Source organism: Zalophus californianus, chromosome 11 (assembly GCF_009762305.2).
Source record: "Zalophus californianus isolate mZalCal1 chromosome 11, mZalCal1.pri.v2, whole genome shotgun sequence".
NCBI classification, from domain to species: Eukaryota; Metazoa; Chordata; class Mammalia; order Carnivora; family Otariidae; genus Zalophus; species Zalophus californianus.
Genome location: NC_045605.1, coordinates 16,777,427 through 16,790,226, shown reverse-complemented (window position 1 = coordinate 16,790,226; position 12,800 = coordinate 16,777,427). Strand labels below are relative to the sequence as shown.

The 12,800-nt window shown below is 52.2% G+C and overlaps 1 protein-coding gene across 3 annotated transcripts in view; it reads right to left on the bottom strand.

Moving 5' to 3' along the window:
* The window catches only part of GRIK4 (glutamate ionotropic receptor kainate type subunit 4), a 420,015-nt gene that overhangs the window by 294,420 nt on the left and 112,795 nt on the right, over nucleotides 1-12,800 (bottom strand). For 2 of the 3 annotated variants that reach the window (XM_027581034.2, XM_035723069.1), the window contains exons 2-3: nucleotides 6,235-6,340; nucleotides 1,225-1,356 (exon numbers count right to left, since the gene is read on the bottom strand). In XM_027581034.2, the coding sequence (XP_027436835.1) occupies nucleotides 1,225-1,306 (82 nt within the window). In that variant the 5' untranslated portion in view covers nucleotides 1,307-1,356; nucleotides 6,235-6,340. Of the gene's footprint in view, nucleotides 1-1,224; nucleotides 1,357-6,234; nucleotides 6,341-12,800 lie in introns of those variants that run through there. The other variant, XM_027581033.2, reaches the window with a different exon arrangement.

Sequence of the window (12,800 nt, the reverse complement as noted above, 5' to 3'; positions counted from 1 at the left end):
CAGTAGGCCAACCTCTGGGACTCTGGACCAGTCCTGACTGCAACCGGCTTAAAGCCAATTTCCTGAGACTCGGTGTCACGATACCGATACCTTCCTTCTCAATCAGCCTCTAACACTTTCACGTTTGGGTCTAGGATCTAGGATCCTGTCTTGTTGGCAGTACCCACTTCCCCCTACACACGTCCCAACTCCCTACCCCAGTCTGGGAAGAGTGGCATCAGATGGATACCTGTCTGTAGAACCTGCCTAAGTCTGAGTCCTTCTGGGGCTGTTGCCTCATCTTGCCCCCGGGGTCCTGCTGTTAATCCAGCCTTCTTATGACCAACAACCCACCTGCCTGGGCTTCTCACTGCTGTGCCCCCACCCATCTGTCCACACTGAACCTGTTACCCATATACAGACGATCCCCCAATCCCTGAGACCCCACATCAGTCTTGGGCCGTCAGATGACCACACAGTGCATGCTGGACTGAACTATCCCCTTATCCTTACAGCCGGGGCTGCTTCCCTATGACCCAGATTAGGCCTGCAGTGAATGAGGCTTACACAGTCCTGAGGAAGAAGAGGTATCTGACTTCCTAGGCCCTCCCAGATTCCCAGGGGAGGAAGGCCTCCCTCCTGGAACAGGGCTGCCGATGGGGCAGGGAGCAGCCGGCCTGCCCGCACCTGGAGTGGGCATCCCCACAGCAGCAGGGCCAAGGAGAGAACATGGGTCACTGAAGTGGCCTTGCCCTCCCTCTCCAGAACCAGGCCAGGGAGAACAGACACACCAAGTCAAGGGCCCTGCCAAGCAGCCGGCCAGGGCCCCTGAGAGCACTCCCTGACTTGATCCGAGGCACACTCTCCAGGAAGCCCTCTTGGATTCATCAGAGAAAAAGAGAGGTCATCTCTTCCCTAATCTCCAGCCCTGAATTTAGAATCCCCATAGACATTCCCACCCTCCTTCTTCATCTGACAGCTGCCCCTTAATGTGCCAGGCTGAGTCCGTCACACGCTGTAACAGGGACTCAGCATCTTTATTCTCCTCACAAGGGGGCCGGACAGACTGACCACCGGATCGGAGCTGTGAGCCTCTCGGCTGCACCCCTACCACCACTGCTAGTCCAGCTAAACTCAGGGAGGGCACGGTGCAGGAGCAGATGTCCCCTGTGGACACCTGGGCTATAGGCGGGGGCATCAGCCAAAGCTGGGCTGCCCCCAAGGTGCCATGTGAGCAGCACTTACCAATCCTCAGGGAGTGCGGGCTGCAGGTGACCATCACGAGCCACGCCGGAAGCAGCACCAAAGGCGCAGAGACGCGGGGCATCTTCTATAAATCCTCATGGAGCCCTCTGCTGGTCTGGGCATGACATAACTCTGTGAGAGAGTGGTGGGAGCATGTGAGTCTGAAGCCTCTGCAAGGTAGCCACCCACCCGGCCTTGTGACCAGAGCTACCACCCAAACAGCCTCTGTTGCGGGGCCCACAGTCCGCTGCAGAATGGCTGGCAGGACCTGTGGGAAAGCTCCAGGCCAGCTCCAGGCCCCTGTCCTTCCTCCCTATGCTAGGCCCACAGAAGGCTCAGGTTTGAACTCCAGCTCCCAATCCAGTTGGGGGCCCATGGGCATAACTGTGACCAAATGAAGGGGCTCCACTGTTTTGAAATTCCAACTGCGGATGAAAACCTTCATCTAATCTTAAGAAACAAGAGCCATGAGTGAGCTGGAGAAGGAGGGGTGGCAAGGTTAGGCCACTGCCCTGGGGACAAGCCACATGCACTGCTCACTGGGGAGTGGTGTGGGGAAGTGACTGGGTTCATCTTCAAGTCCTGCTCCTCCACATGCTAGCTAGGTGGCCTTCATGAGGACTCTCCTCACTCCTCAGCTCAGTTTCCTCACAGGTAAAACTAGCATGACGTCACGCAGGTAGCAGAGGTGAACAGCACGCAGACTGAGATAACAGGGGAAAAGCAGCTGTGCTCGGGCCTGGCCTGAAGGACAGGCTACACACCATCAGTCCCTCCCTGGCACAGATGGGAGAGGTCTGGTCTCAGCAAATACTGAGGGCAGAAGCACACATACCAGGTCATCAGCTAGTTTCTATATCTGCTCCTGCTACCTGCCGAAAACGAACCCCTCCCCATCCTTTCTCCACCAATCCCCCTTCCTCCTGGGGTCGATGGGCCTCTGATGTCGAAACCAGAGCCTTGGAGGGGACTGCCTCCCCCCCAGGCAGCATGGGCGCTGTCCCCCGCCTGTCCCCCTTCCCCCTGAGACCTCTGGCATCCTGAGAACAGAGTCTGTAGCCTGCCAGCTGCAGCGCATCAATAGGGTCAAAGTGGGGCTGGTAAGCACCTGGATATGCTAACCCCCAGGTCGCCCTTGGTCAGGAAAGTATGCCCTGAACAGACAATCCAACAGAAAAATGGGCAAAACACTAGAACAGACACTCCACTAGTCACTGTATCCAAAAGCCTATAAACATTTAAAAAGGGTCTCAACTTCACTGGGCATCAGGAAATGCAATTTCAAACCACAATAAGACACCAATATAGGCCCACCAGAATGACTTTTTAAAAAAGACAATATCAAGTGTTGACAAGGATGTGGAGCAAATGGAACTCTCGTACAGTGTCAAGGCAAGTGTAAGTTGATAGAACTGATTTGAAAAACTGGTCTTTGTGCTCTCAAAACCCAGAGTTTTACATGTACCCTAGGGACCCAGAAACCCTGCAATAAGCATATTTCCAACAGAATGTGCGTCTATGTGCTCAGATCTGTTAGATGTATTCGAGATGTGTTAGAATGTTCATAGCAGCACTTTGCATTTCCCCAAACTGGAAACTACTCAGATGTCTAGCAGCAGAATGGAGAAATACAGTGTATATTCACATAACAGAATGTTACATAGAAATGAAAATTAATCATCAGCAACCAGGTGCTGAGATTCTGGATGAATCTCATAAACATAATTTGACTGAAAGAAACCAGGCACAGAAGAATACATACAATATGATTCTTTCTATAAAAAGTACAAAAAACTATTAGAATCCCAGCTGGTAGTTACCCTTGGGGGCGGGCAGTGACTAGAAGGGGACATATGGGGTCTTCTGGGGGTGCTGGTGATGTCCTGTTTCTTACTCTAGGTGCTGGTTATGCAAGTGTGTTCAGTTTGTGAAAACTCCCTGAGCTGTATACTTATGATTATATTCACTTTTCTGTGTGTGTGTGTGTGTGTGTGTGTTACATACTTCAGTAAGTCTTTGTTTAATGACACCCCCCCCCAGCACCACACACTTGATGTTCCAGCCACACCCAGCACCAGGAAGCTTCCTGTGCACACCTGCTTCCCTCGGCCTGATGCTCCTCTCCCCGACCCCTGCCATTTGCCAGAATCCAGAGCCCTTCTATGTGCCACTGTGGCAGACTATAGTGGCTCTTACAGCACTTTCTCCCACTGCTGCTCCTTTAGATGCCCACATGTGGAATCAGAGTGGTCTTCTTAAGGGCAAGGACAGTTGCCAGCATGCTGTTGTATCCCCAGAGTCTACTTACACACAACAGGTGCACAGTATGAATTTGTTCGATGAATAGAAGGGCTCAAGCAGTCATCTGCTATTGGGAGTCAGAGTTAAAGAAAGGTAAAAGACTAAGACAAAGGCAACTCTGCTGTTGGCAAATCAGGCCCAGAATCTGTCCTTTCATTCATGGATGTTGGTGCAAGGATAGATTACAGCACACACAGTCTCGAGAGAAGCTTGACATTCTTACTCATTATGGATAAAGTTGATTGTTCAGTGATTGTCTCCCCACTGGAATGCAAGCTCAAACAAAGGAGATGGGGCAGGGAGCAGAAATCTTGTTCATCTGTCTCCCCGGGACCCAGAACGGGGCCTGGCATATATTACAGTCTCAATAAATATTTGTTGAATGGATAAATGAATCAGCTGTCAAAGAGGAAAGAACTGTAAAAAACTGGTTAGGCTATATAAAAGCAATCCTAACTATAATCATTTATGTCAAATGCCTTCCATTTATGCCCGATCAGCACACCGCACAGTAATTATTATTCAGACTGCTAAATAGGTGTCAGATTAGCCTGTGTAAATTCTATTTGATGACACAACTACACTCCGTTTGTGCAGGCCTGACTCTCGTTGTTCATGGCCCGGAAGCCTAGCTAACCCTGGAGACCACATGTAAGGACAGCAATGACAGAGGTCCTGGGCTGCTCTGGGGCCTCAACTGTATAACCTGGGGCACAAAGATGAGAAATAATCTCCTCCCAAACCTTACAGGAATAAAAAGAACCATGGTGTTACAAGATTGTAAGGCTCGCTGGTTTGCAAAATTCTTTCCACGGTCTCTTTCTTCTTTAATCCACAGGACAAGCTCTAGTACAGTTGAAGAAGCTGAGCCCAAGAAAGGGGAAGTACCTAGCTCAAGGTCACACAGCTGTTAGGAGGCAAAGCCGGGGACAGCCAGGTCTCTGACTCCACTGGCTTTTCTTGTAGAGCTTTACTGTCTACATAGAGGAACAGAAAGAGGAAGCTTTCAGACTCTTCATCAAAAAGCGCAAAGAAATCTGAGGTCTTGTTTTCATTTTAACATTTAGATGAATCTGGTCTTAGAACCAAAGAGGGCAGCCTTTATCAACTAAAGGTATTTGAATAATTTCGGAGGAAAAAGAGATACAGCACCAAGGCCCCCTTCCCACTAACACCGTCCCTCCCCTCCTCCTGCGGCTTCTTACCACCTGCACGGTGTGACTTCTAAATCAGCATCCAATGCCCAGCACTATGGCATGCACAGCTGCCTCCCGTAATTCAGAGCACTTCAAACACACCCTGTCCTAGGCAAAGGGTAACCTCTCCCCTGTGCCCACCAGCTGCTTCTCCTCTGCCCTCCTTCTTAGTAGACAGCACCACACCCCACTCATCACCCAAGCCAAAAAGTTGAGAGTCGCCCCAGATGGTTCCCTCCCCACACCCCGTTCTGGTCAGCCACCCCATCTGGACAGCTCTGTCTCCTAAACCCCATGACTGTCTCTGCATCCCCATGGACTGCCACCCCCACCCCACCCCCATCCAGATGTCTGTCAGCAATGACCTGGACCCTGGCCGGAGCAGCCTTCCTGGCCTCCCTCCCTTGGATCTTTCCCTCCCAGGGTGGTTCTCCATTCAGCTGTGTGGCGGGGATTCTTACTAAAATGCAAACATGAAAAAATAAAATAAAAAAATAAAAAAATAAAATGCAAACATGATAATGATAATGAGACACCCAGGCCCAATCTCCCCTTGCTCTCTCCTGCCTCCAGGAGGAGCGTGAGCCCCGACTTCCCCAATAGGCCAGCTCTGTGTGAGCTGCCACGTGGGATGTGGTCTCAACCTCTGGTGGCCTGGAAACAGTTTTCTGCAGGCTCGCTGCATTACCTCCCCTCTGAGGCTTTCTGTGATCTCTTCCCCATAGGCTGCGACCACACGTGGAACATTCTTCCTTAGGGCACACAGCCTGCTAAGAGGATGCTGTCTGCCCACAGAACCATCAGTGGTGATGGGAGGGACTATGACAAGCACCTAGAATGTTACTTGGCACGTAGTAGGTGCTCTGTTAATATTGGCCAAAATAAAATATTAACAGATGGCATCCAAAAGGCATTGGCTGGAGAGTCTGGCTGGCTCAGTCAGTGGAGCATGCGACTTTTGGTCTTGGGGTCATGGTTCAAGTCCTATGTTGGGGGTAGTTTACTTAAAAAAAAATAAAGGGGCCATTTAAAAAAAAAAAGATGTTTGCTCAGTTTACCCCAATATGAAATAAATTGCCAGTTGACTTGTACATTTTGTATATTTGCTGTGGTTCAAACAATCTAAGGTGACATCGTGGTGTGGATCTGGGCAAACAGGAATCACAGCACGGGGAAGGAAGCAAGCATGTGCTTTTCTGGCAGAAGTTAAGTTCAAAGCAAGCATCTAAGCATGGCTTTGGCTCCCTGGGGGTCTCTGTCCCCACCTAACCAGAGCTGGGCCTCACTCCTGGACTTTTGGGAACTTGGAAGGCAGAGAGTCGCCACGCAGCCCTTTCCCGTGTCACTAAAGACACTGCTCTGGACGATGTGGGGTAGCTCTCCTAATCGGGCCACACCAGGACAGAAGCCAAGCTGGAGGTGGCTCTGGACCTTACTGAGGGAACACTCTCGAGCGCCTTATTCCCTTCACGGCCCACCTCCTCATTAGTAACATGGGCCCGGCGATGCCTACCTCTCAGGGTGATGAGCACCAGGAGAGCAGGGAACACTCTGGGATCTTCCACCTGTGTCTCCAATGCCTAGCACTGGCTGGCACATATTAGGCACTCAAAAAATATCTGTGGAGATAATGAAAGAATCCAGTCAGATAACATACGTGGAAAAGGCTCTGGCAGTATGAAGTCTTCACCCATGACTTACATTTGGAGCCCTTGCCCATAAGGAGCCTACAATCTAGACCCCATTTCTCTGCGACACAGGCTGTGCTGGGAAGCTCCGGCCCTCACCGTCCACGGTGGCGGGCAGCGTCTGACTGCCCACTGCCCCCTGAGTGCTGGAAGGACGTGCTGCAGGGCAAGCTCGGCTCTACCGCTTACCAGTCCCGGGGCGGTTTCCTCACCCAAACACCAAAAACACTCGTCCCCACTTCTTCCGAAAGAAGAACCTAATTAGAACCTAATTTCCTTTTTTTTTTTTTTCCCCAGAGTCTCAGGCTGGGGCAGCCTCCTCAAGCCAGAGGATCCCTAAAGTCTCCAGACATCTCTGGCCCACTTCTGCGGTTGTACTCTGAGCGCAGGCTCTGTGAGGGCAGGCCCTTCTCCCTCCAGCTCACGGCCAGGACTTCAGCACCAGGAACAGCGCCCGCCCCCCCCCCCCCCCCCCCCCCGCCCCGGGGGGCCACAAACAGCCGGCATGACTGGTTATTTAACCCTATGCTTAGTTACGTCCTCTCTCCACAACCAGACCATGAGCTCCTGGGGAGCAGAGGAACATCTCTTCTACCCACGTATCTTTCCGACACACTTTGCTGTGGTGCCTACACTTGAGTAGAGGCTCAGGAAGTGTCTGTGGATCCCCAACCCACGCCGGTTCATATACACAGCACAGCGTGCCACTGGCTGATGGCGTTCAGGCAGTGAGCGTGCTGCCTGGATCCCCCAGCCCAGCTGTGCTAAAGGGCCTCCCCTCTCCTGATTTGTCAGCAGTCCCTCTCCCCGTCTCTCTCCCTCTCTCTCGTCCTCATAGGGCTGTTACACTATTAATCGTGATTTTCTGGGGCGGGTCCGAGAGGCAGCTGACAGCCGCCGGACGGCGTTTGGTGGCGGGGATGACAGAGGAAATCAGAGGGGCAGCCAGATTAATTACAGGTTTTCTTTCATCTGTGCGCAACAAGATCTTGATTACTCCTCATGACACTCCAGGTTCCCCAAGACAAATGGATGTGGGCTTCTCTGCTGTTCTGACCCCCCCCCCCCCCCGCGGCTGGAAGACACTCCCAGCAACAGCCAGCAGCTTGGGCAGAGTATGCAGGGTGGCAGCGTGGCAGGGTGGCCAGAGGAGCGGGGCCACCCCAGGCCCTGTGGTCTCCTTGAGGGAGAATCAACCTCCGGCACCTGATACAGCTGGGCAGCACATGTATGTTTTTCTATCTCCCCGGCAAATAGTGTGATGCTGGGACCCAGGCCTGTCCTGGGAGGCAGGGACCCAGGTGTTCACGGGCTCTGGGAGATAACCTCTCTGAGCCTCAGTTTCTTGTTCTGTAAAACAAGGGGATTGGCCTAGACGATCTCTAAGTTCTTCTAAGTGGTGTAATTCTGCAGCTCTAGGAATTCTACTTCATGCTAACATTTACTGAATATATACTTACTACGTGCAAAGTACTATTTCAGCCTCGGTGCTCCTCAGAAGAGCCCTATGAGGCAGATTCTCTCACTTTCTCCACCTGTAGATGTGGAAACCAAAGATGCTAAGGTTGAGTGAGACCCGCTAAGGTCGGCTGGCTGGCCAACGGGAATAACAGGCTACCCGCTCCAAGACCAGTTCTTACTATTCTCTACACGTGCCTTCTCTCTGTATCCCAGAACTTGGCATACAGTTGGTACTTGAGGAAATGTTGGAATGTGATTATACTGATTATCATGATGTTGAAGAAGAGGAGTCAAATCCAAGTCAATCTAGGGCCCATCTGTACAATTTTCACATCAGGGGAAGCAAGCAACAGAGAAAGGAGTCTGAGAGTGTCCCCTGGCCAAATGATCAGCCCAGGTGTCCTCAATTTTTAGGATTTACCATCAGGAGATGCGCCCAGGAGTTTGTGATGAGTTACAATGTGGCAGGTTAGCCAAAGGCAGCTTGCATTGGCTTGGGAGCTGGACCTGGTCTGACTCGTCAGGATAAACAGAAGAGCGGTGGCTGGCCCCGCCCAGGCCTGATATTGGGAAACGGTAGTCAGGGAGCACAGTTATCACGGGAATCTGCTAGCACTCGGAACATGTGACAAGGGATAGCTCTCCCCTGTTCTCAGACACTAGTGAGCAGGACATGAGGAATAAATTGTCTCTTTTCCCCCATTCAAGCCACCTCCCTTATAGATTTCAGACTGAAGCCCTCAATCCACTTCTAAACAATTGCTCCTCACCAGAGGCCAGAGCAGACGTCCCTGGCTTCCAATCCCAGAGGCCACTCTGTGTCCTTAAGCTGTCACTTAAGCTCTGAGAGCTCCATTTCCACAAACGTGAACCATGGGCTATGACGCCTCCCTTGAAAAGCTGTTGCAGCAGATTTTAGCTGTAATGCAATCAGTCAGTGTGAACTTTCCTCTCTTTCCTCTCTCCACCCTCCCGTTCAGGGCTCCCTCCAGCCCTATGCATAGGCACCCGGAACCACATCCACATCCTCTCCCAACAAGACAGCCTCCCATGCCTCTCGCCAATAATACTGCACAGCCCTCTCATTCCCAAAATGCTGCTCCAAGTCAACCCCATCCCAGCAGCTTTCTCTGAAGAAGTTAGTCTTCCTTCCTCATTCAGACTCAGCCTCATGGAGGAGGAAAACCAGGGATTGGAGGTGGAAAGCTGACTTTGAACCCATCTCTTAACCTCTCTTCTATAAAATGGGGAAATTGTACTTCTACCATCTCCCTTACAGGGTTGCTAAGAGAACCAAATGAGAAAATGAGTGGAGCATTACTTCGCAGATGAGTAAAGTGCTTTCTAAGCAAAATGGTGTATGTTGTTCCTTTCCTCTAGACTGGCCAAAGCATATAAATATACTTAATAGCACTACAGGATTTATACTTTATTCATTCCACAAATATTTCTACTGAGGACCTACTAGCAGGCACTGTTCAGGCCCTGGAGCTTATAGTCAGGGGAGGGATATCAATCCCATATCCAGGAAACCGGATGCCATAATTACAGACAATGAAGGGAAAAGTACAGGATGCTCCGGAGTGTGTGGCAGGGGGACCTCATGTGGCGGGAAGGGAAGGCTTCCCTGAAGACAAAAGGTTTGACCTGAATTACCCAGATCTCTCAAAGGGGACAGGGTGGGCAGGGAGAAGATCCCAGACAGAGGAACGACACAGAGGGGGTCCAGAGGCCTCTGGCGGGAGCCAGCACAGTGTGTTTTGGAAATGGCAGGGAGTCCAAGAGGATGAAAAGCAGAAACATCTTCTCCATCTCTTGTATTTACATCCAGTCTCCCACATTAGGCGCCCCCAGGTCCTGGATGCAGTTCTGCATCTGAAGCTGACTATCTCCATGAACCTCGCACTGGACCCAGCCATCTTCCCAGACAAGGTGAGGAAGGCACAGCATCCAGATCTCCTTTCCAGGGCAAAGGAGGTGGTTAGAGGTGAGAAGATGGGGACTTAATCACCAGCCTCAGAGAGCCGGGGGAGGTGGGAAGGGATCCCAGGGTCCGATGTGAAGAGCAAGACGGGCTCGGGATGGTAAAAAATGCCCCTGGCATTTACCTGAGGCCACCACGCTGGGCCCTGGGGGAGATGAGCTCCTAGCAGAGACCACGGGAGCTGAGGCTATGAAATAAAATTGCCCAGAGCTGGAGCTGTTGGTAACACATTTAGAGCAGAGAGACCTTGCAGGAGTGTCCACAGAGGAATAGAAAGTGAGCAGGGAACGAGGCAGATGCAGAGAGAAACTGCTTTTTAAGGAGAGCGTTTTAATTACTTCCAGATAAACACAGGTCTCCCACCCTGCTCAGGATCTGTCTGGGTGTTTGGGAGGAGAGGGGGCGTCCTGGAAAGGCTTGGCCATGCCCTAGAGTGAGGCTGTATGCACTGCAGCCTTCCATAAGGAGATCTGGAAAGAGCCGGCTGGGCTGGGTGGGCACTGTGTGATGCGGGAGGGCAGGTACATCAGAATGTAACTATCAAAAGCCAGAGATGGGTTACTATAGACTCATGGATGATGGTACGCAAACAATCTCCAGCTCCACTGAGGTCAAAGCCAGAGGAAAGTGCTCCGATGTTAGTGATAAAGAAGCAGGTCGCAGACACCGAGCCGTTCCTTGGCCCGGCTCCATCGTGCCCAAGTGGAGACCTCCCTGCCTCTTCAGGTCCACAGTCACTTCATGTACATAGTAGTTTTTTGGTGTCTCTGACACCATGGTCAGAAAGCAAGGCCCCGTCCTTTTTTAAGTCCTAGCCAGTAGGGGCCAAAGCAGCCCTCCCTAGGTGTGTGCATTCCTTGGGGAAGCCCAGGATGGGCCCCCTGGGCACTGGGTAGAGGAGGAGTGGGGGGTGAGGAGGAGAAGAAAACCAGATATGGTAAAATAAAGGTGCATAACAAAGCAAGTGGTGTCCCCTTCAAGATGCAAAGCAATTGAACTTATTCTACGGGGGTCATCCAAGCTAAGCACAGACTCTGAGACTGTGAAGGGTCCATCCGCCCCTCCCTGCCACCCAGCTCTGTTAGCACTGACAGCTATCTACTTGGGAAGGCCTGGCATCAGGCTCCATGAGGGACAGAGAACAGGCACTGGCTGCTGGCCAGCTGCCCCCTGGAGAGGATTCTAGAATGGCAGTTAGGGTAGGAAGGAGACTTGCTTTTCATTCTAAAGTGTTCTCTACTGTGTGCATTTTAAGAGACTCTTTTTCAATTAAGAAATCTACTTAATAATTTAAAAAACAATAAAGAATCTCAACTTTCTCAATGATTGGCTCTAAGACGTGGGCATGTTACTTAAGCTCCTGAGCCTGGGTCCCCCTGCTCTGTATAGTGAGGCTAATAACACCTCAGGTTCAAGTGCTCAGTGACTGACTGCTGGGCCTGCCCAGGCCCCTCGCAGCGTTTCTGGGCCACTCGTCAGCACCAGCTGTTCTGAGCTGACCCTGGAGCCTGGTCCGAGATCACACGCCCCTCCCGGCCATAATCCAAGGCCAACATTCACTCTCCCTTCGCTCCCCCCACAGCTCCCACCCACTCCCCAGTCTACCTGCAGCCTCAATGCTCACCACTGAGCCCCCCATCACACACACACACTCAGGCTCTGGTTCTTAGCTGGATCCCATGCCCTGGGCAAAAGGAGGGCCCTCCCTCTGAAGGAGAGACCCTGGGGTGGGAGGGCTGCTATGTTCAGCCAGTCTCTGAGGGGTTTAGGGACACAGAAGACACCCTCTCCAGCAGCTCTCATTCAGCCTGCCAGAGTCCCATCACTTTCCTTCTGCCATGGCCCGGAGAGGTCATGTCACCCACAGGGGAGACAGGTCTGTGGATTGGAAGTCCAGGGGCACTCAGTCTCAGGGAGACCTTGGGGGAAAGGAGGTCAAGGGACCTCCTTAACTAAGCGGGGGAGCTGTCCCCACACGCCGCATCCCCTGCCCAGGGACCGCAGTAAAAGGAGCATATAACATAACCATGGGAACCCAGCTCCAACTGCCAGAAGGGGAGAGAAGGCTGTGAGCACTGCACCTCTACTGATGGGGCTGCCACGCAGGCGGGGCCCGGACACACCTCCCCGAATGCCTCAGCAGAACTTTCCAGTGTGCGGTCTGCCCTGGAAAAGGAGCATACTTGTGAACGCACGGCGTGGGATGGTCACAAAGCAGCTTTCACAAGGCGAGGCAGCCTTCGTCACCAAATGAGAAAGAAGTGCTGGGAAGACAGAGGCAGAAAGCATCCCTGGGCCTGGACAGGTGAGCAGGATTCTTGGACAGCGTGGGCACACTATCCTTAGGAAGGGAGACCTTCCAGCAGGGCGCCAGGAAAAGCAAGAGGTATCCAGAGGGCAGTGACTAACCAGCTTGGCAGAAGCACACTACCCAGAGACAGATAAGTGTTGGGGTCAGATTCTAGAAGGCCTCGAATGCCAAGGTTAAGGAGCTCGGGCTTGATTGTCTAGGCAACAAAGAGCTACACTGAAAGTTTCTGGGCAAGGGAGGGTGGATCCTGGAGCTGTGCTTTCAGGAGATCAATGTGACCAAGGTGTGCCAGATGGCCTGGAGGGCAGAGAGGTCGTTGAGTGGGCACTTTGGCCACCACAGGAGGGCCTGAGAATGTGGAGGAAGCCGTCCCTGAAGGGAACGGTCCCTGTACTGCCTAAACATTAGGGTCTGCCCAATGACTGGAAAAGAAAGGTTCTGGGCTGCCAAGCATTGGGCAGGAGCACAGACTTCACGGGTCTCCAAGGAAAGCAGAGCCCCAGGCAGCCCCAAAGCCAGCCTCGGCAAGACATGGGACATCAAACATTTGGCAGGACCTGGATGAGGCCCAAAGGGGAGGGAATCTGTGGAAGAGTCTGGATTTGAAGTCAGGAGGCCTGCTTTCAAACCTGGTT